General features: G+C 31.8%; 1 protein-coding gene across 7 annotated transcripts in view; it reads left to right on the top strand.

Annotated features, from left to right (window-relative positions):
* LOC143244882 (latrophilin Cirl-like) overlaps positions 1-21,106 on the top strand; it is a 126,123-nt gene that overhangs the window by 26,950 nt on the left and 78,067 nt on the right. For 5 of the 7 annotated variants that reach the window (XR_013025372.1, XM_076490341.1, XM_076490347.1 and 2 more), the window contains exon 2: positions 12,977-13,081. The exons of 1 other annotated variant lie outside the window; for it this stretch is intronic. Coding sequence is in view for 5 of the 6 variants with exons in the window: in XM_076490341.1 (XP_076346456.1) it covers positions 12,977-13,081 (105 nt within the window). In the remaining variant the exon portion in view is untranslated. Of the gene's footprint in view, positions 1-5,240; positions 5,303-12,976; positions 13,082-21,106 lie in introns of all 7 variants that reach the window. One more of the 7 variants, XM_076490344.1, reaches the window with a different exon arrangement.

Genomic DNA, 21,106 nt, shown 5'->3' with positions numbered 1-21,106 from the left:
TTCCTCTTTTGAACTTTTTCTTTGTAAAATCGTGTGGTCTATCAGATTGGCGGCTGTAGGCAGGCATTACTAGTCGCTCCGTCTTACATGGATGTTCAATTTATTTTCCTGGTTTGACACGTGAGAAATATAGCAGTGGTATCACAGTTTACATTAAAAAGAAATCCTTATGGTTCATATTAAACACGGTTCATACATTAGATGTGAGTCAGAGCTAAATTCAGATTGTTTTTATTATATATATTCTTTATGAATTGACATTTCTGGCATACCTAAAGCAGAGCTATCGTTCGATATTAGGAAGTTATGCCAGTTAACTTCACGTTTCATGCTTTAACTTTTTCTTACCAAATGATAATTGTTATCACATTGTACATCAAGCAAAACTTTCTTGTGATCTTTGTTAATCATCCATAAACCTAATACGTTATATGTGTGTGTGTGTTTATATATTTTTATATATACATACTGTATGGCTTCTTTTTTGAAGTCATTTGTTGACTTCTAATTATTATCGTCAAATACAAGTATTTGTAATTGAAAAAATAAATCGGCCTTTTCTAGTTTATAACACTTTATTAGTTTTGCCAATTAGAAATTGTTTAATTGAACATGCTTTTTTTATGCGTTTGGAGAAAGAGAGAAAGCTTATTACTTAGAATATACAGATTTCGATAAGCCAAGATGTTAACGTCTAGCTTACTGCGTATTTTTCAACTGTTTTATTTTTACCGAACATTCTAAATTTCTTAATTTAATGTATAAAAATCTTAACTATACTAATATTCGCCTATTGCGTAACATGCATTTTATTAACTAAGTATCCATATTAAATGCTGATGCATTGAATTAAATACCAGTTTGATGGGTGAGGGAATACAACAAATTAATATGTGTATTTATTTTGGTCTTACTTTCAATCACTTAAAAAATAACAGAGTTGGGGCTATATAAGAATTATAATAAAAATGTACCTCATTAGAAATCTTATGAAAAATCCTTATCTTTTTTTTTTCTTTCTTTAATTCGATTATCGATTTATATTTATAGTGTTTTGTATCATTTGTCTTGTCTTGACCATTTTCACTGTGGCATTCAAGTATATATTTTGTGTCGTTAGTGCTTATGCGTTTTGTGCGTGTATCACAAATTTATGGTATCGAAATATATATGGTTTTATTCAATTTATTAATGACGATAAAAAGCATTTAATATAAATTTTACTATTTTCTAGTAATTTCTGACAACTTTACTATAAATAACATTTCCCATTTAAGTAGTACTTTTTAAATGATCTGTCTCTGTTTTATTTCGTAAGTGTGATTTAAATATGTCATGTTTTGATATATTTAATGGGATAGTAAAAATATCTATTATAATATACTGAAGTTACTCGAAAGATTTGGACTATTATGTATGTTTAACTCTCAAACAATGCATTTTATTGGCATAATATCTCAGTTAGAATATGCATATTGAAACTGTTAAGAATTTGTGTTTAACGAAAATAGAAGTACAACTTATAAATCGGTTTTCATTGTCTCAAAAATGAAAAAAAATATAATATGCCATCTGATTATAGTGTAAAAATTATCATTATTTCAATTGTAATACACATTCTAATATAAAAATTATCACGAAATACAAATCAACAGTACTCATGTAAGTTGTCAGTTTTAATCGTAATTTATTTAGTAACATTACAAGTTGGAACCAAACATAGCAATCCTACAGTTAAACCCCACTTGTGCTGTTCTTTGCAAACATTGACGTGCACCTGTTGAAAGCTAAAGCTGTTTAAAAAGATAATACTTTATTTCTGGCCTTTTCTATCTATTCGGTTGGGTGGTTTACTTACGTGGTAAAGTGTTAAAAATAATGTTTTCCTTGGTCTCTCACGGTTTGACGTTTTCACATAAAACTTCCGTCTCAGTTTTATTATCATATGTTTCTAATGCATAAGAAAGTATTAGTATAAACGACAAAATGTTGATAAAATTGGTTGGCTTGGTACTTAAAAGAAAACATGCATCACATTTTGATAAAGGGGTGTTTGTTTTACCAAGTTAGGATAAAAGAAAAAAAATTATCTCAGAGAAATTTAATAAATGAATAAAGCAAATATACGTTCAAGAGGTAAGGTCTAGTATTGAAATCTCTTAGCATTAAATGTTAAACTAAATACAAAAATAAAGTTCTTAAAATCATAATTAAAATCGTAATTTGATAAGAGTGAAATGTATATGCTGATGCACGGTCTCTATTTTTGTATGTATTAAATATTTTATGTATTTTTGTACACACATTGAAATAGTTTCTTTTTTTTATAAGTTTTGTTCAGCTTTTTATAGTTATTTTCAGTTTTTTATTATTATTCAGGAGCAGTTTCACCCTAATGTGGAGATACAGATTTAGGGAGGCGGTAACAAGGGTTTTACTTTATGCTAAGCCTGGCATGACCAGATGGGTTAAGGCGTTCGACTCGTAATCCGAGGGTCGTGGGTTCGAATCCCCGTCGCATTAAACATGCTCGCCCTTTCAGTCGTGGGGGCGTTATAATGTGATGCCTAATACCATTATTCGTTAGTAAAAGAGTAGCCTAAGAGTTGGCGGTGCTAAATAGCTGCCTTCCCGCTAGCCGGCCCTAATTTTCCAGTGTAAGGCTTTGCGCGAAATTCAAAAACAAAATTCCATGTTATACCATTAAATATTTCCAACACTTTAAACTGTGGGTTCGTTATATAAGTGAAAGTTAATCCCTTAGTGTATATCAGTGGTTCCCAACCAGGGGTGCGAGATAACATTTGTTTTGGTTACCTTCACCTTTATTCTTAAATAAATAATTACTGTGAGGGGTGCGAAAACATATTAATTTTTTTTAGGGGTGCGGGGCATAAAAAAGGTTGAGAACCATTGGTGTATATGGTGGTAGTGGCTGGCTGCCTTTCCTTTAATTGAAATAACAGTTGATCGCAGGTAACTTCGGTAGCTTTGTAACAAATACATTAACATTTTTAGTACTCAACCAAAATATTGTATTAAACATACTTAAGACAAATTTTAGCCAGAAGTGGAATCATTTTTACTTCTACAAAAACTATAGGTTGGTATATGTTGAAACATTATGAAATCAGAGAGACAGATATGATGAAGAATCTGAGACTTTTACTCTTTTTGTTACACTAACTATTGATTGTCGTTGCGTACATTTTTTGTTTAGCAAATTGTAACAATATTCTTAATAAATATTCCATGCTTTATGTATGCAACGACGCAGAAAAAATGCGCAAGAAATGAATGGTTATTTGAAATGTTTATGTTCATTTTTGAAATTTTGGAATATATTGTTTTTGTTGTTGTGTATCTCAACTGTTAATTTATTAGCAAATACCTCTAAAAAATGAGCTTTTGCTATTATAATGCTTTTACTGCGCTGATGTATTTCAGATGACTTGACGTGTTTTGATTGTTACTTGTAAATGTGGTAGTTACTGTTGTAACAAATAATTTTGTATCGCCTTCCGGGGGCCTGGCATGGCCTAGCGCGTTAAGGCGTGCGATTCGTAATCTGAGGGTCGCGGGTTCGCGCTCGAGTCGCGCCAAACATACTCGCCATTTCAGCCGTACGGGAGTTATAATGTGACAGTCAATCCCACTATTCGTTGGTAAAAGAGTAGCCCAAGAGTTGGCGGTGGGTGGTGATGACTAGCTGCCTTTCCTCTAGTCTTACACTGCTAAATTAGGGACGGCTAGCACAGATAGCCCTCGAGTTGCTTTGTGCGAAATTCCAAAACAACCAAACAAATCTCCTTCCTAAGTTGAACTATGTCAAATGCTTTGAAATTTGCTGAGTGATTCAGGTTGTTTTGGCATCAAATATTCAAAGTATTTGTCAATTTATTGTTATTTAAATTAGACCAGAGAGAAGGAATATAATACAAACTTGAAAAATAAAAGCTTAATTAATAACATTATACAGGATGCTACAGGAATTTATTCAAAACTCTAAAAAGCATTTGGAAACAAACACCTTAAAAGGTACACTTATTATTGAAACAACACTCAAAACCTCTCTTTCTAATAGTTAAGACCATTCAAACATTAATAGAAAGCTAAATAAGTTCATAATTTTGTTCGTATTATTATTACTACTAATATTTTTGTTTCACAAGCTTACTGCAAAATCGGCTGGTTTTATTTTGCTCTGAAACCTCGACAGGTATATTATATGAAGCACTGCAAACGTTCACGAACTCTTTAAAAGTTGATTATTTGTGGTGAACGTTCATATACATAGTTATTAATACATAATAGATGCGCTGTTGCTCTGAGTGACTGCTTTTGAACTCGACGCGTGTTTACATGAAACCTCAGGCACAAAGCAACCTGACTCAATAAATAATTACTTTTAAGAAGCACGAAGCTTTATTTAAAGCGATGTTGTAGTCAAAGTTGCTTCACGTAAAAAGGCTACTTATCTAGTGGTAAATTTTAAAGGCGCTTAGTGGGAACTGTGTGTTATAATAAGCTTACATTTGCCCATTATTGTGCACTGAAAAAGGCTAACATACAATGTAATTAAAAATTGGGAAGGTAAAATTTAGAAGTGAGCAAACAAGACTCAACAACTACTACTAATAGTTTGTTCAAGCTACAATATCCTATTATGACTGCACTATAAAATAATTGCAATAAACGTTTATTGTAGAGTGGGATTGCACGGGAATCTAGCAAAAAAAGGAAACAACTGAGAGAGTAGTTTAAATTTAAAATGACTTCATTAATTTAGTCGTAGTAAGTAGCCTTATAAGTCCTTCACTTTTTACCATAAAAAATAAAGTGTTTTTCTAGTATGTGTGAGTTAATTTAAAACTACTATTCGTGCATTCTCTAGCCACGTAATTGATCCCAGATTTTACTATTGCATATCATTATTTTATGTCTATTTGGATTCTCGCTGGTCTCTTTCAGTAAGTTTTAAACAGTGGACGATTACCAAAGAAGATTTTTCTATTCAGATGACAGTGGTGATTCTTTCTTCTGTTTCTTATACTTAGCTGAAATCATAAATGTGTATTTAGTATTTTACAAAAGCATATAGCACTGTCTCATATAACTGTCGCTATTTTCAAATAGTTATTGTTAAGCTCGCTTTTTTAGATGTTGCTGATAAGTTACTACTTACTAAATGTGTCACTGTTGTCTATTTTGCATGTATTATTTTTGTTCTCTTGTTCTAGCAAACACTTGTGCACAGAAGGCTATTGAAGAGTATACATAGACATTATGTAGACATAACAAGGTAAGCTTGTTAACGCGTTTGTTTATATTGTGTTAATTTGTGTAGCATTATCTTAGAAGAAACGCTATTCTTTTATGATAAGATCGCTTGCTGCTGCTTGTCTTTTGTTACATTAAACTGTGACGCTGAAGGAAATCGGTCATTAAATCTGTAATGACACAATCTTTGCCTTCAAACTGGTCCTTTGAGAACAATTTTACATTTTGTTTGTCGTAGTTGCATGCCAATACATGTGCATTTGTTATTTATTTTGAATAAGGTTAGTGAGGTTATTGGGTGGAAAAATCCCAACTTTAACTGAACTCAGATGCACGTATGTATTTTTAAGTTTATTCTCCGTAAGTGGACATAGAAACTTAAGATACAAAATTAGTAAAACAAAATTGTTAACTGATAAAAGGGAATAGGGATCGTCAAAAAGAAAAAGTTAAATTACAATGCAAAAAAATATTTCCCCCAGTTAACAAACAAGTTTGGGAATAGTGTCTATATTGTTTTCTCAGGTTATAAATACCTATTTTGATGCCCCTCCCCAGTGGTACAGCAGTATGTATGTAAACATACACCACTAGAAACCCAATACCCGTGGTAGGAAGAGCATAGATAATTCTTTATGCAATTTTGTGCTAACAACAACACCTTACCTAGTTTTACTCCATGAAAATTGATAAGTACTGTAGAACATAGAATAAAATTAGGAATTGGTATCTTGAGAAGATATAATCTTTTTATTTTTATTCAGCTTGTTTATGTATTTCTTGACGAATCCTATTCCTCCCTTTTTAAATTAACAATTTTTACTAATTTTGTTTCTCTACTTTCCATTTTATTCATTTTAATGTAGACGAAGTACTCCATTATAGAGTCGCTGAAAACAAATGTGCTTATTAAGTTTCCATTGATATGGTAATTCTCTAAGCAGTATCTTTAACAATTTAAATGTTCATTAGAAAAACTTTCGGTGTTCCCTTGTGTTTATGAATACCACTAAGGGAAACAACGATAAATTACTTTAGCGTGTGAAACCGCTCATTTCTTGTCTAATGGCTCTTTTAAGTTTTACATGTAGATGTAAATAATGAAAAAAACATAAAATTACTAAGACATTTTCATTAACGTTCAGTATTTGTTTACAAAAGAAACAGTATAACAGTTTAAAATAATTCTAAACATAAATAATTTGAAAACCTTTATATCTGACTGTAAAAAAATACTGGAACTAAAGTACAAAAAACACAATTGTGACTGAAAAAAATTATTTATATTATACACATTATTACGTAATTAATTACACTTAATTGTAGGAATACAGAAGTATATTTCATAGCGTGCTTAAAATATTGAATAATGTTTCAGGTTGATTTTTTAATAGCTAAGATAAATTTCTTATATTTTAATTGCATTTGGAAAAATATATCACAGCCATAGGCATTTATGTAAACGATGTTGAATAGATCTTATTTTGGTTTTGCTGATCATGATAAGCCAATTATTTTTAAACTATTTTTTTATTTTATTTTGGTATTATTTTAATTACAATTAATTCCGAAGCTGACTTCAGAGAAAAAGTTGAATTAATTTTGAAATATTTAACTCATATAAATTAAAAATATGTTACTTGTGAACGTTAACCCTCTAATTTTGTCTACAAACGTTATTGACTTATTTTATTTCTTACAATGAACAAATAGGAGATTTCTTGATTTTCTAGAAATTAATGTTTTAAGTCTCGCGACGACTATTTGGATCACTTCTGTCATAATGAGGCTTGTTTATCTGTTTTAGCGGAAAGTTACACAATAGGTAGGCTTTCTGTGCTCTGTCCACCGTGACTTTAGCCGATCCATAGTACGGTAACTTCATCTTTATTAATTCCTTGGCTAGCATTCGAACTCGAAATTTCTCGAACACCAACCTAAATAATTAGATCGTTAATGTTTTCTAGTATATAAGGTTATTTTTTCAACAAGTCAAACTACCACAATGGTATTTTTACATGTTTAAACCTGTTGTAAAACTTTCTTTCAGATATTTGAGTAGATTTATGCCATTTACTTTGAAAACATAGTATTTCAATCCCTGCTATCTCTAGAAGCCTCACAACGGCTATGACAAAATTACGATAACATTAAGCTCTCAGTATTCATACTGATACCACTGAGAAGAATTATAAACATATCTGTTTTCAAGTTAAGATTTTGCACAATTCATAGAAATTCACATTGTCTATAATCTTTCATGACCCTAGCTGTTTTATCTAATATAACAAAACATTATTCATATAAAACGTATTTAAGCATAAGAAGTGGTATGAATTGACTGAACGCTTAATAATAGTTTGGAAGGAAGAAATAATGCATGAGAAAAGCAAGATTGCTGGTGTAGTTTGAATCTATTCAAGCTTTTAATACCAAGCCGAAAGAGCTATCAGTGAGATATTCCAAGTGCAGAACTAGGAACTGCTCAGTAATGTGGATATATATTAACTTCCAGAGGATCTTGATTCAGAATTATTAGCATACAAATAACAAACTCAAAAACATCAAACCTTATTCTAGAACAAGGTTTAAAATCAACAATTCAAGAAGGTTTGATAGGTTGAATATGGGGTGTCAAGTTGACGCAAAGGCAATATGAATTGTAGTTGGTAATTTTTAGGTGTATTTATTTAGTTTTCTACCTATATATTTGCCATAATCCCATCAAATGAAAAACAAACATCTTGATCTTTTAACTGTGGAGGATGCATACGATTGAGTTTATTATGTAAGAACTAAATGTTTACAAGAGTTTTATTCTAAGTTTTAAAAAGTAAAATAGGAAATTGTCTGTCATCTTCCTACTCAAAACGTATCTGCACATGGATACAGTTAATATTTAAAACTCTGTTTTGTGAAACACAGAATAATTTCATGCCAGTTTATAGGCTAAACAAAGACCTTAGTGAGCATAAGACGACATTTGAATACGCTTATATTGAAAAACAACTTATGTTGTATTGTAGCTAAGAGGATATAAGCAAATTTAAGCCTCTTAGTAATTCACAACGAACATCACGTTACAAGGGGACCAAGGAGGATTATTTCAAGCACAACTTGTTGAACTAATAACATCTATAAGATTTATTCGAATTTAACGGAAAAGTTTTATTTTGAGTATGGAACTAATTTTACGGATCTTATGATAAGCGATTTTTTAAAATTTATTTGTCCAGTTGTTGGTCTGGATACAGCCAGCACTGTAACTTAAAGAAAGGTCTTGGACACTTATTTGCCTTGCTTATAAGGTTACTTACACTTTTGTTTTATTGACGATCTTCACTTTGATTCAGTATTAAAGAAAGACATTAGCCTATTTTCATTTGTATGAAAAATTGTGCCGAAATTCATAATTCGTACATTCCCGAAATTCAAAAAAACAAATCTTTTTTTACAGAACAAGGAAACTTAGGAAACATCAATAATGATGTGTAATCTAACATGCACAATTCATGTAAAACTTGATAACTGTTAGTTCAAGCTAACAGTTATGTTTCTGTGCTTCCCAAGTAATGTATATTCTAATTGTATATAGATCATTATTAGCTGGTATGTCAGTACAGCAAATGTCACAGCGTGAAGTACATACCTCTACAACTCGTGTAATGGATTTAATGTGATATATTTATTTTAATATATGTTTGTTTCAGTTTAACATATATTTAGAAATGCAATTTTCTAAGTTTGTGGAAGATTCTTGAGTGTAAGAATCAACAATATATGTTTTACATTGTTCCCAACTGAACTTTCGAGAACCTCGTTTAATGATTATAAAAGATAGTCATCGCAACACGCGGAAGAACAGTTTAATATTATTGGTTTGCTACAACTGGTATATTATAAGCTTCGGAAGCTGTAATAGTAATTAACGTTTATTAATCGGGAAAGTGCATACGCTCGGCCAGGAACGTTTATAGATTTCGAACATTACAAACCGCTTAACTTTAGTGAATTAACGTCAGACGTTAATATTTCTACGAGGACATTACGTGTGAGCAGTGTAAGATAGCTTACCTGTTAAATGAACTGTACCGATATCAACACAGAATTAACTCGTTCGTCTTGAAGCGTCGATAAAATATTCAGTTCCATAACAGATAGAAGACTCAGTATTGTTTGTAAGCTTGTAAATCTTTTGTATATGGATTATTATTTGTAATAACTGTTGTTATAAAATATATTGTTTTTTGTGTATTAAAATATATTTGCGTTAAAAAGTAAATTGTATTTATCACTCTCGTTGGCAAACATTATAAATTTGATACATATCGATATTCAATTAACCTCTAAATTAAAATTAAAACTTTCGGCAATTTAAAATCATATGTTAAGTGCGTAACAATGGAGACTCGTCGAGATAAATTATAATACGTAACATCCGCCATGCCCTTTTTAATTATTCATTATTTTGACAAAAGAGCATTTTGTAATGACAATTACTATCCAGAGCATTTCGGAACTTGACCAATATGTCTTCATATGATATGAGATAGCATGAATAACCATTTAATTCTTAAACTCCTTGAGGTGTGAAATGGTTGAATGATATAGGGAAAAAAAGGAGAATATATGTAGGAATAATATATGTTTCCAGATCTAAGCATACATAGACATATACGTAATATTTGTTGTGAGTAGTATTTTTACAGAGTGAACTTGAGGAACAATCTTCTTATATGTTATACTTATCTGATATGTAAGGGAAAAAGAAAAATAACCTACCCAAACTTTTCTATCACATGTATAAGATATTTTTATATATGTTTAATAAGAAGTGAATCAATTGTAAGTCATATAGCATTGCCTATAAACAGATATAATTTGATCAGTTTATTTGATGGCTTACACGATGTTTTCTCGTGCGGATAATTTGTAACTTATAATTATTTGTTCTGAAAGACAATAAATTCCTCAAAAGTGAGCTGTAAGTGATGATGCTAGTAATTTGAAATACATAAGTTTGTGTTTTTCCTGTATCAAAGCCATATTGGGCTATCTGCTGAATCAACCGAGGGGAATCGAACCCCTTATTTTAGCGTTCTAAATTCATAGACTTATCACTGTACCAGCAGGGGACGAAATACATAAGAAAGGCTTGATATGCTTAGTGCCTGATGCTTAGAATAGTATTTTTAAGTTATAGTGTTTTTTTTTATTGCACATAATGACGAAAGCGAACAGTTGTATTAACACATTGCCTGGCATCTAAGTATACCCATGTATGCAATTTTTTTTTTTCATATACCTTCTTTATAAGACAGAGAAACGTATATTGTGTGTTGAGAAAATAGATTCGTTGGGAAGGAAATGATAATTCTGTCTACAGTATGCTTAATATACAACACGTCAGAATTCAAATATTCGAACGATGTAAATGATTTCAGTATTATTGGAGAAGAATATAATAATACATTAAGAAAAATATATTGGAAAAGCTTATCACTCCACTTGTTTATCAAAGGAATGAATATCAAATGTTTTAAAAGTATATGAGAAATATATACAAGATAAGTCATGACTTGCGTTCAAACCTAAACAGTATTTTGAAATTAATAGATATATTGGTGGTTCACTTGAAATAGCAATTGTTTAAAACGTTCCAAACAATAGTTAAAGGAATTATTACACATATAAATGATTATGATATAATGATATTGATAAATGAAATATGTGCTAATAGTTGGATGAAAAATGCATAAAGTGCTTTTCCCGACAACTCTTTTATCATACGTCTGGATTTGAAGGGAACTGGTTTTAAAGAAATTCAAGGCTCGTGATACTTTATTGGTGAAATATAAAGTGACAGTTTATGGATTTTTGCATTGACACGCAAGACAAATCTTTGGTGCTTAAAAGTTTGAGTTTTTGGCCTTAGAATCTTTCCACGTCAAGGTTTTCACCCGATGATTCTATAGTAAACAAGTTTACTTGGTTTCAAGAACTGTTTTTGTTTGTTTGTTGTTGTTTTTGTCAGTTACGTATTTTATATATATTCTAACTCAGAAGTTAGAAGTTGATAAATCATCATGCTACATGTTTTCGGGTAACGTTAAAACTAACAAAAGTATGTAACATGTTGGTAATTCTTTGCCAATAATGTATTACGAGAGTTATCATTAAACTTCAAAATAAAAAGTACTTCTCACTTCACACCAAAAGAAAAAAAAAACGCACACAAGGAAATGAGGACAACAAACCAAAAAAAAAAATGTAATAAAGCTTATAATTACATAGCTTTTCCCAATATTACGCAATGGATATTTTTATTCAATTTTAAAGTTTAAACCTTTGTTTGTTTGTTTTAAATTTTCGCGCAAAACCACACGAGGGTTATGTGCGCTAGCTATCTCTAATTTACCAGTGTAAGACTAGAGGGAAGGTAGGTATTCATCTCCCCCACTTCCTACTCTTGGGCTACTCTTTTAACAACGAATAGTGCAAATGACTGTCACTTTATAACTCCTCCTGGCTGAAAGGACAAACATCTTTGGTGTGACTGGGACTTGAACCTGTGGCACTCCGAGTGCGAGTCAGAGGTCCTAACAACCTAGCTATACCGTAAGAAAGGAGACATCTCAGTTTGTAAATAGGAACTTTAATTGTTTTAAGGAATAATTTTTTTTCGAATCCTTACGTAGGAGAGTTATACTGAAAACATAATCATGTTTAACACAATCCACATGCGTGTAATATTGGGCCACATGAAAACGCTTCTATTTCTTAGTGACTTGTCTTTGAGACATTTTTGTTGTAAAATACATCTACAATAATCAGTAACATTTTATTCCAATTAGACCAGTGTTATAGGGAGTATCAGTGATTGACTAATGATTATACGTAAAACGATTAGCCGAGCACAAAATTATAGACACAAAAAACTAACTTTTCTTTCATAGGGAACGTACTTCTCCTTCCGGTTATTTCTTTAAATGAAGATAATTTAATTAAGCCATCTATTTTAGGATGTTAAGTGAATTATACTGAACGGTAAAATAACTTTATTTTTCAAATTCCATTTTAAAAAAAGCGTTTTAGAGCTTTCATGCCATTTAAAGTATCCTTGTCATTACGAAAGTAATGTATTGCTACAAATAACAGCTTTCCTATTCCTTTTCGTGTGAAATTTCAAATATACAATTAATTGACGCTTTCAAGGTTTTGTGATTACAGTTGGAATTATTTATATGAGAAAACCTCATCTAAGCTTTAATGACAGGGATCCCAAGCTAATTCTCTCATTTCTTCAAGTATTCACTTCAATTATTAGGAAAGCCTGTTAATCTTAATTTAGATCAGTGCTGGAAATAAGAAAACTGTGGGTTCTCGAACAAACTGAGGTCGTTAAGAACAGAAAGAAACCCGGGAGTGTAAATATTGAATTTTAAGAGCTAAACTACTTTTTATATGAAATTTCACTCATTAGGATTTCAGAAAATGTTTATTATACTGCATGGATTTTTTTGTTAATAATAAACTTTTCTTTACTCTCGATATGTCTTGTATAATTAATTAAATACTCGAATAGTCATAAATTAAAATTGTTACAACATAATTGTTTCAGGAACATTTTTACAACATAATTTTTACCATGATCCATAATTCTGACCATTTATATTATATTTTCTTGATTTTACAGAACTGTTACTTGATATCATCATCATGATCGGACATCAACGAAGACCATGGACAGTATTATTTGTGTTTGCAGGTTTAATTTTTGGAGTAGAAACTTGGCGCGGTGGTAAGATGTAATTTTTTGAGAATTAACACTGTGCTGTTGAGTGTTTGGTGTTTAAACTGACTTATTTTAGGAAACTTCTTTCTTTTTAGTAATGCATTCTATGGTTTAGAATTTAATCAATGTTTATATTTTCTCCTGTACAAAACTTAAGCTACGTTGTATATTTAGATCTACAATCCTAAATGCTATTCCCTTTTAAGCGATTTCAGGAAAATGTGTGCAGTTCATTCATAATTAAAAACGCATTATATCCGAGAATATTGATATTTCAGTAGACTCCGCTTTATTTCTGAGCAGTTATTATTGTTCTTACTACTACAGTTCTACAAATGACTATGATTTCGTATGCTAGAACGTTTTAATCTGAATCTGATCTGATGTTTTAAAGAAAGTTATTATAAGAATGGGTACAGAATGATTCCATGCTAAAGCTCTGATTTCAAAATTGGAGAGCTGGATTCGAATCCCTACCATACATAAAATATACAACGTATTTTTAGCTGTATATGCGTTGTACGAGTTATAGTAAATTCCTTGGCATTGATGATAGGTGGTAGTGTGGTTGTCTTTCATCTTGCCATTAATTTAAAATTATAGGAAGATAGTCTTAGTAAATTTTGCACAGAAACACACTTTGATTGATATTATGCACTGCTATTAAATATATATAGTAACGTGTTTTCTCTTTTTAAGAGTGCTTTTGAAATCCTTATTTGTATTTTTAATGAAAAGTGAAAATCACGTGCGTTGCGCAACCGTGTCTTCAGGATTAATTAACACATCAAGAATTTGCTTGGTCATTTTATGTTTGTACTATTGTAATACATATGATTTTATCTTCATGTTATTGAGATATTTTAGGTAGTAAATATGTATGAAAGGTTTGATTTTATCGATAGATAGATTTTTAACAAATAGTGCGTTGCTCATGATTTTAATATTTCTTGTTCGTGTAAGAAATGCAGGTAGATTTTTTCCTATTTAGTACATATTTAAATATAATATGTTTGTTTAATTACACGCAAAGTTAAGCGACGGCGACTCGTACTACCTATCATTAATTTTGAAGTAATATACTAAAGGCACGGTAACAATTCAACAACACCAACCGCCAACACATAGGTGACGCTACTCAAACAGTGAAATTTAACTGCTGCTCGTTAAAGCATCAAAGGCCCTAAAGTGGAGTACACGATTTTGCTACAATGTTATATACCATATGACACATAGGATAAATTCCTATTCAAAGTTATGTCATAGTAAACGTTTAAAATTATCGCACGTTATGCCATAGAATGACCTCTCCTTATTATGCTTATTAATACAATATCTACAAGAGATTATATCGCAGAGAAGACAAATTATAGAATAAAAATTGCTAAACGTACTTCGGAGAATGACGTATTACTTTAAAATTATTGCAAAGAAATGTAATAATGTGTTAAATTACACACTAAGTCAACTCAGAAACAAACTACTAAAGATTAATTATTGATTAAGTTAGATGGGAATGCGTACTAACATAATAACAATAACAACTAATATAGTTAAAAACTCTTATAATGATGAAATGACTTGGAAAATAAACTGGTTATGAAAAATAGTTGAAATCACAAGATAGTATATAATCATTATTGTTTTGTTTGTTTGTTTTCAGATATTCCCACAAAGCTACTCAAGTGCTATCTGTATCAGCCAGTCCTACTTTAAAACTGATAGTTTAAAGGGAAGGCAATTAGTTAACACCACCCACTGTCAACTCTTCGACTACTTTTGTTATACTGAAGAACAGAATTTAACTGTCACTCTTATAACTCATGCGTGGCTCTGAAGTGATGATCACTATTTTTCTTTTTTTTGATAATGGGAAGCAAACATTGAAACTTTAAATATACAATCTAATACACTAAACTCTGTCCTAGCAACGCATTGCCTTCGCAAAAATGAATTACAGTAAATATACCATTAGGAATATTTATAATACCACTCTCTCAACGCCCAGCCCTATGAAGTAATGCCAGTACACACGTATTACCATTACCATTTTATTACATAAACCTTTTAACATTTTAATAAACAAAGCGTGTTGGGTACAAATATTTTAGAAATGAGAAGGTAAATATATTTCTTAACATCATTTGTATAACCATTTCAGAAAAATTAATATTATTTTCTTCATCAGAATATTTACATAATTCGTATATATTACTTATATTTTTTATGATCTAAGATAAAATTTAAAATCGCTATAAAAATACCTTTAAGCCCCTTCAATGATATAATTGGTATTAATGTGTAACATTAGAATATTCTTAATAATAATTGTGAACCTATTTAGATGCGAGAACAACAACTTTTTAACACTATTACACGTGCTTTGCGATTAAATTGTTGTTATAGCGAATTTACTGTTTTTTTCTCAATAAACGTTTTATTTTTTTATTTTAAGGTATGTTGTATTACTTTTCTTTACACCAGAAGGACATGCAACAGTACATTTCGTTACTATAGTTTTGTATTTCCAAAAGTCATATGGGCTTATACATTAGTCAATAAACAACATCACCCACATAAACGATTTTAACAGTGACAACACTTTCAGTCCTGAAATAGAAAGAGAAAGAATCGCGTGTACGAAAACCAAAAGTATGAAAGCATGAGATCAAAAAGAGCTTGAGCTTTGTTTTGTTATATCTACGTTTGAACAATAAAATTTTATTTTAGTTAAAGCCCAGATTTGTCTGAAAAATTCAATGTTTCATCGCATTAATATTTCTTATTGTGGTAACGCTACAGTTTTTTCTCACTTTTATGATACGTTGTGGAATTGACTGTGACATTATAACGCCCACCACGGCTAAAATGGCTAAAATTTTCGGTGTAACGGGGTTCAAACCCGCGATCCTCAGATTACGAGTTAATTTGCAAATATATTGAAATTGTTTAGTGATATAATTCTGTATGTGTCATATTCAACGAACCTTACACAGATTTATAGTAACAACGTTTTTGTGCGTATGTGCCTATATTTTCGAGCATTACTTATTATTTCTATGAAAGTAACTTGCAGTAGAAAAAGAATTATTAGTTTTTGAGAAATGCTAATAAATAACAACGTAATGAACAAGTGCCAACCATTTTTGAGCTTTTAAAAGTAACAGGGGGTCTTGTATAGATATATAAAACCTACATAGTTACTGCAAAAGTTTTCGGCCCATCACATTTAAAAATATTAGGCGCACTGACTGATTTTTTAAGGAAGAAACATGGCATATTATTTTCAAAATTTTTATTGTGGTTTAATTTATCACGATCAAGTTTCTACATTGTTTCTAGCTTCTACGAAAGCCGTACTTTGACTTGGCACGACCGAGCAACTTTTGATAATTAAATTATTGTTAAAAATAATTAATCTCATTAATAAGCACAACACACACTTCGTTGGCTGAAATTTAAATGAGTAAGAAAATGTTTAAAGCTTTTAAACTTGTGAGATTTACTGCTTTCTAAATGTTTAGTTACACACAAAGTAACACATTCAGATAAGGATGAATGGACTAGATATTGTAGTATATTTCAACTTAATCAGGCAAATCTGAACATTGCAGCTAAGGTAAGCATCAAAACAATATGCTATCCTTGGGATTCTAACAACTGTAACTAAAACAAACTTTTGCTTTTTCTATTTTAAAATATTTATGTTTTTAATTGGAAGCACAAAACAATATTAATAGATTATTGGTAACGTTAATTATAGTCTACGACTACCAGATGCGGATAAACACTACATTATTCAGATAAGCCCAGCATCGCCAGATGGTTAGGACGCTTGACTAGTGATCTGAGGGTCGCGAGTGCAAATCCCTGTCACACACTAAACATGTTTGTCCTTTCAGCCGTGGGAACATTATAATGTGACGATCAATCCGACAATTCGTTGTAAGAGAGTAGCCCAAGAGTTAGCGGTGGGTGGTAATGACTAGCTGCCTTTCTTCTAGTCTTAAATTGCTAAATTAGTGATAACTAGTACAGACAGCCCTTGTGTAGCTTTGAGCGAAATTCCACAAACAAACAGTATTATTCACAGTACAGTTTAACATCATATACAAAGGCTAACGCTCATTGTATTGATTCTTAACAATCTGAAATGAAAATTCAATGGAATAATCATGTCGAAATAAAGTTTTAAGATTATTGTTTTGAAAACTTGTAAATTCCGTAACCTGTATACATCAGCTTGTAGAATTTGCATATACATTAACGAATCAAATCTTGTTTCAAAATAGTTAAAGTACTGATGTTACTCATTTTTGACAAGTCAAAAACGAATGGTATGGGTATTAAAACTTTTATTAAAATAGAGAACAATGTTTCTACCTTCTTAGGTCATCTTTAGTGGTCCTGGCCCGGCATGGCCAAGCGTGTTAAGGCGTGCGACTCGTAATCTGAGGGTCGCGGGTTCGCATCCCCGTCGCGCCAAACATGCTCGCCCTTTCAGCCGTGGGGGCGTTATAATGTTACGTTCAATCCCACTATTCGTTGGTAAAAGAGCAGCCCAAGAGTTGGTGGTGGGTGGTGATGACTATCTGCCTTCCCTCTAGTCTTACACTGCTAAATTAGGGACGGCTAGCACAGATAGCCCTCGAGTAGCTTTGTGCGAAATTCCAACAACAAACAAACAAACAAACTTCTTTAGCGGGTTTGTCGTCAACACCAAAGTCAAACACGAATTTCTTTCAGGCTAGAAACACCATGCAAATTATCATATGTTTAGTGTAAGAGTTTAGAAAGAGCCATATGTCCTCCTTTGAAAAAAAAGAACAACAAAATAAACTATCACTGCACTCTATTCATTGTATGTTCGAACATTAAAAACCAAGCAGAATGTATATCGTATCTAAAGATTGATTCATCCGATCAACAGAGGGCGCAAAAGTACAATGGCCAAGACCTTTTGAATTATTTCTTAGTCAAAGTTTATAAACAAAACATTTCTTTAAAACTGGCTTACATTTACTTTCGCAATTCCCAAAACATTTCACCTCATAAGACAGCTACCACAGTAGCTCAGCGATAAGTCTTAGGGTTTATGATCCTAAAAAATGGTTTCGATACTCGTAAGGGTAAAATAAATTAATTGGGTTAGTTAACTTGTGGTAATTTTTTTATGAGCCCTTAATAAATATTGCTAAATTAACTTGTGTAACCTGTTTACTATATATACATATATATTTTGTATATTTTATATATTTATTTAAAGAACATATTGAGTAAGATGTTTATAGTTAGTACAAAACTTTAACTTAGACTGTAAAACGAATCTGCGTTAAATGTTCCAGAAACTGAAATTCTTCACCTAGGACTATATTTTTCACTGCTTCAGAAATTAACCGGCGTCTTGACGGCTCTTTTCTTTTTACCGTACTCTTTATCAGCCGTTTTCTGCTTTTAGAACTGTAAGAACGGGTAGCATTGAAGACAAACGACCTAGAAAATCATGTCCTTCAAATATGTCAACCTTAACTAACAATCTAAAATCGTCTGAAGAGTGACAAGCAAATAACACAGACTTGAAGAAAGCGCCTTCTGGCTGCTTCACTTCACACTCTGAAATCACGTCAGTAACTTTAAAGAATTAAAAAAAAATGGTTTAGGAGAAAATAATCCCTTCGGCAACAAAATGAGGTGGTTCCCAACTGAGGTAGGAGGAATTCTAATCCGGTTTCAGAAAATATAGTGGGAATTTTTTTCTAACTGTTTCGTACATCTATCTACTTTTTCATCCTACCTCTGAAGCTGATTACAATTTTAGGGAAGCCATTTTAGTTGATTGAACGACTGTGTGTACAGACAGTTTTTTGTGTGTATGTATATTAATGCAGGAGATAAAATGAACATTATATATAATGAAAATCGTGGTGAGCAACCTAAGATTAGAAGATTTAATGTGACTTCATATTAGTGGAACCAAACGATTACAGAAAAGGCAAAAAACAGATAAAGTAAAGGAAATACCTGAACTTTTTTTATAAGTTGTAAGTGATTTATTACTTACGAAACTGAGACAAACAGTATTTGTAAATTTAGAAATATTTGTCGTGTTTCCCGACTTAGATCGGAAAAACTTTGCACGCTAAGCGATAGTTGTACGTTGTTCTAAAGGAATAACTCTCTAAGACCGCCTACTACAGCTCTATTACATTCTCCTTTCTTCTTCTCGAATATATATCTATTTATTTATGAAGAATGGGCTTAATAGAACATTAATTAAAAGTGCAAATGAATAAGATATTTAATATTACAAGTCTCATCTCAACGTTCAGAAACTAAAGTATGTATCTCAAAGATAAAAATTGTTGTGACAGAAGAGTGAGAGATGTAGTTATAGAAAATTCGAAAAGCGTTGATTATCTAAAAATTGTGACTTTTCATTGTTTATAGTTTCACTATTTTTCTAAGAATAAAGCATTAATTTAAACTTAATTATTTAAAACCAGCTATAATTTTTTTTAAAAATTCAGTTTTAGTACCGTGACTGAGATTTGTATTAGTTTTCTCTAGATACATTTTATCGACACAAGAACAAGTTGGTGATCAAAACAGAGCCTTATGCTTTATAAAATGAAAGTTATTATAATTATTCGGTGAATCATTTATCGAAGTCATATAGTATCTTTAAAAGTCGATAATTTGTTAGCAGTTTCGTTGTATTTCTGATAACGTAACAGTATTTATATTTAGAAACATGTGTCTATCAGAAAATGAAGAGAGAAAAACTTTGTAAGTTAATTATAGTTTAAATTTTAATATGAATACAGAAATAAAATAAGCGTCTAGCCTGGTAGTTTTGACCACGCAGTGTGGTTGGATGAGCAGTACAGTTAGCATTACATTATTTTGCTGTTCCTTTCAGGCCCGGCATGGCCAAGCGTGTAACGGCGTGCGACTCGTAATCTGAGGGTCGCGGGTTCGCATCGCCGCCGCGCCAAACATGCTGGCCCTTTCAGCCGTGGGGGGCGTTATAATGTTACGGTCAGTCCCACTATTCGTTGGTAAAAGAGTAGCCCAAGAGTTGGCGGTGGGTGGCTGCCTTCCCTCTAGTCTTACACTGGTAAATTAGGGACGGTTAGCACAGATAGCCCTCGAGTAGCTTTGTGCGAAATTCAAAAACAAACAAACGTTGTTTCTTTTATTTTTGAGAGGGGGTGATAGGCAGCTCTAACTGTGAAGGTCAAGCAACGTTTGAAATTGATAGATTGAAGTACAAAAAGCTAAAGGTCAATGGAATACGTTTGTATGATCACCTCGGACACTATCTCCGTCTCTATGAAATTAGTTATTACCATATTGAATAAAGAACAAAAGAAATCCCTGCAAGTCATATTTATGTTGTTTGAATAACGACAGGAAACAATCGTCGTTACAGTACATTGTACGAGCTTTGTTGCGTATACCATTATAAAGAATATTAAAATTGGGCTGGAAACATCAAAGAACTCACACAAGGAGTTAGACTGCTATTGATTAGAACACAGACTCTCCTGATATCTAGTGACTCATCTGTGTCATAGCAGAGAGGTTATCATAATTTAGAGTTTGAGACGAAGTAGGCGGCTTAATAGCAGTCTCGCCGAACATCCTGGTATCGTGTGATTCCTTTAGAAAAAAAAAACAACAACAAAGAAACATTTATACAATACGTGAAATGTCGTTGATTTTTAAGTTAAACCAAACGTATGCTATCTAGGGAGTACTGCATAACATTTTATATAATTGTGATATTATATGTATATATACATTAATTTTGTTAAGTTCCAGTGTTCTTTAAAATAGCCAAGCGTGTTAAGGCGTTCGACTCGTAATCCGAGGGTCGCGGATTCGAATCCCAGTCGCGCCAAACATGCTCGCCCTTTCAGCCGTGGGGGCATTATAATGTGACGGTCAATCCCACCATTCGTTGGTAAAAGAGTAGCCCAAGAGTTGGTGGTGGGTGGTGATGACTAGCTGCCTTCTCTCTAGTCTTAC

This window comes from Tachypleus tridentatus, chromosome 2, assembly GCF_004210375.1.
Source record: "Tachypleus tridentatus isolate NWPU-2018 chromosome 2, ASM421037v1, whole genome shotgun sequence".
Classification (NCBI taxonomy): Eukaryota; Metazoa; Arthropoda; class Merostomata; order Xiphosura; family Limulidae; genus Tachypleus; species Tachypleus tridentatus.
This window is presented reverse-complemented; position numbering and strand designations above follow the sequence as displayed.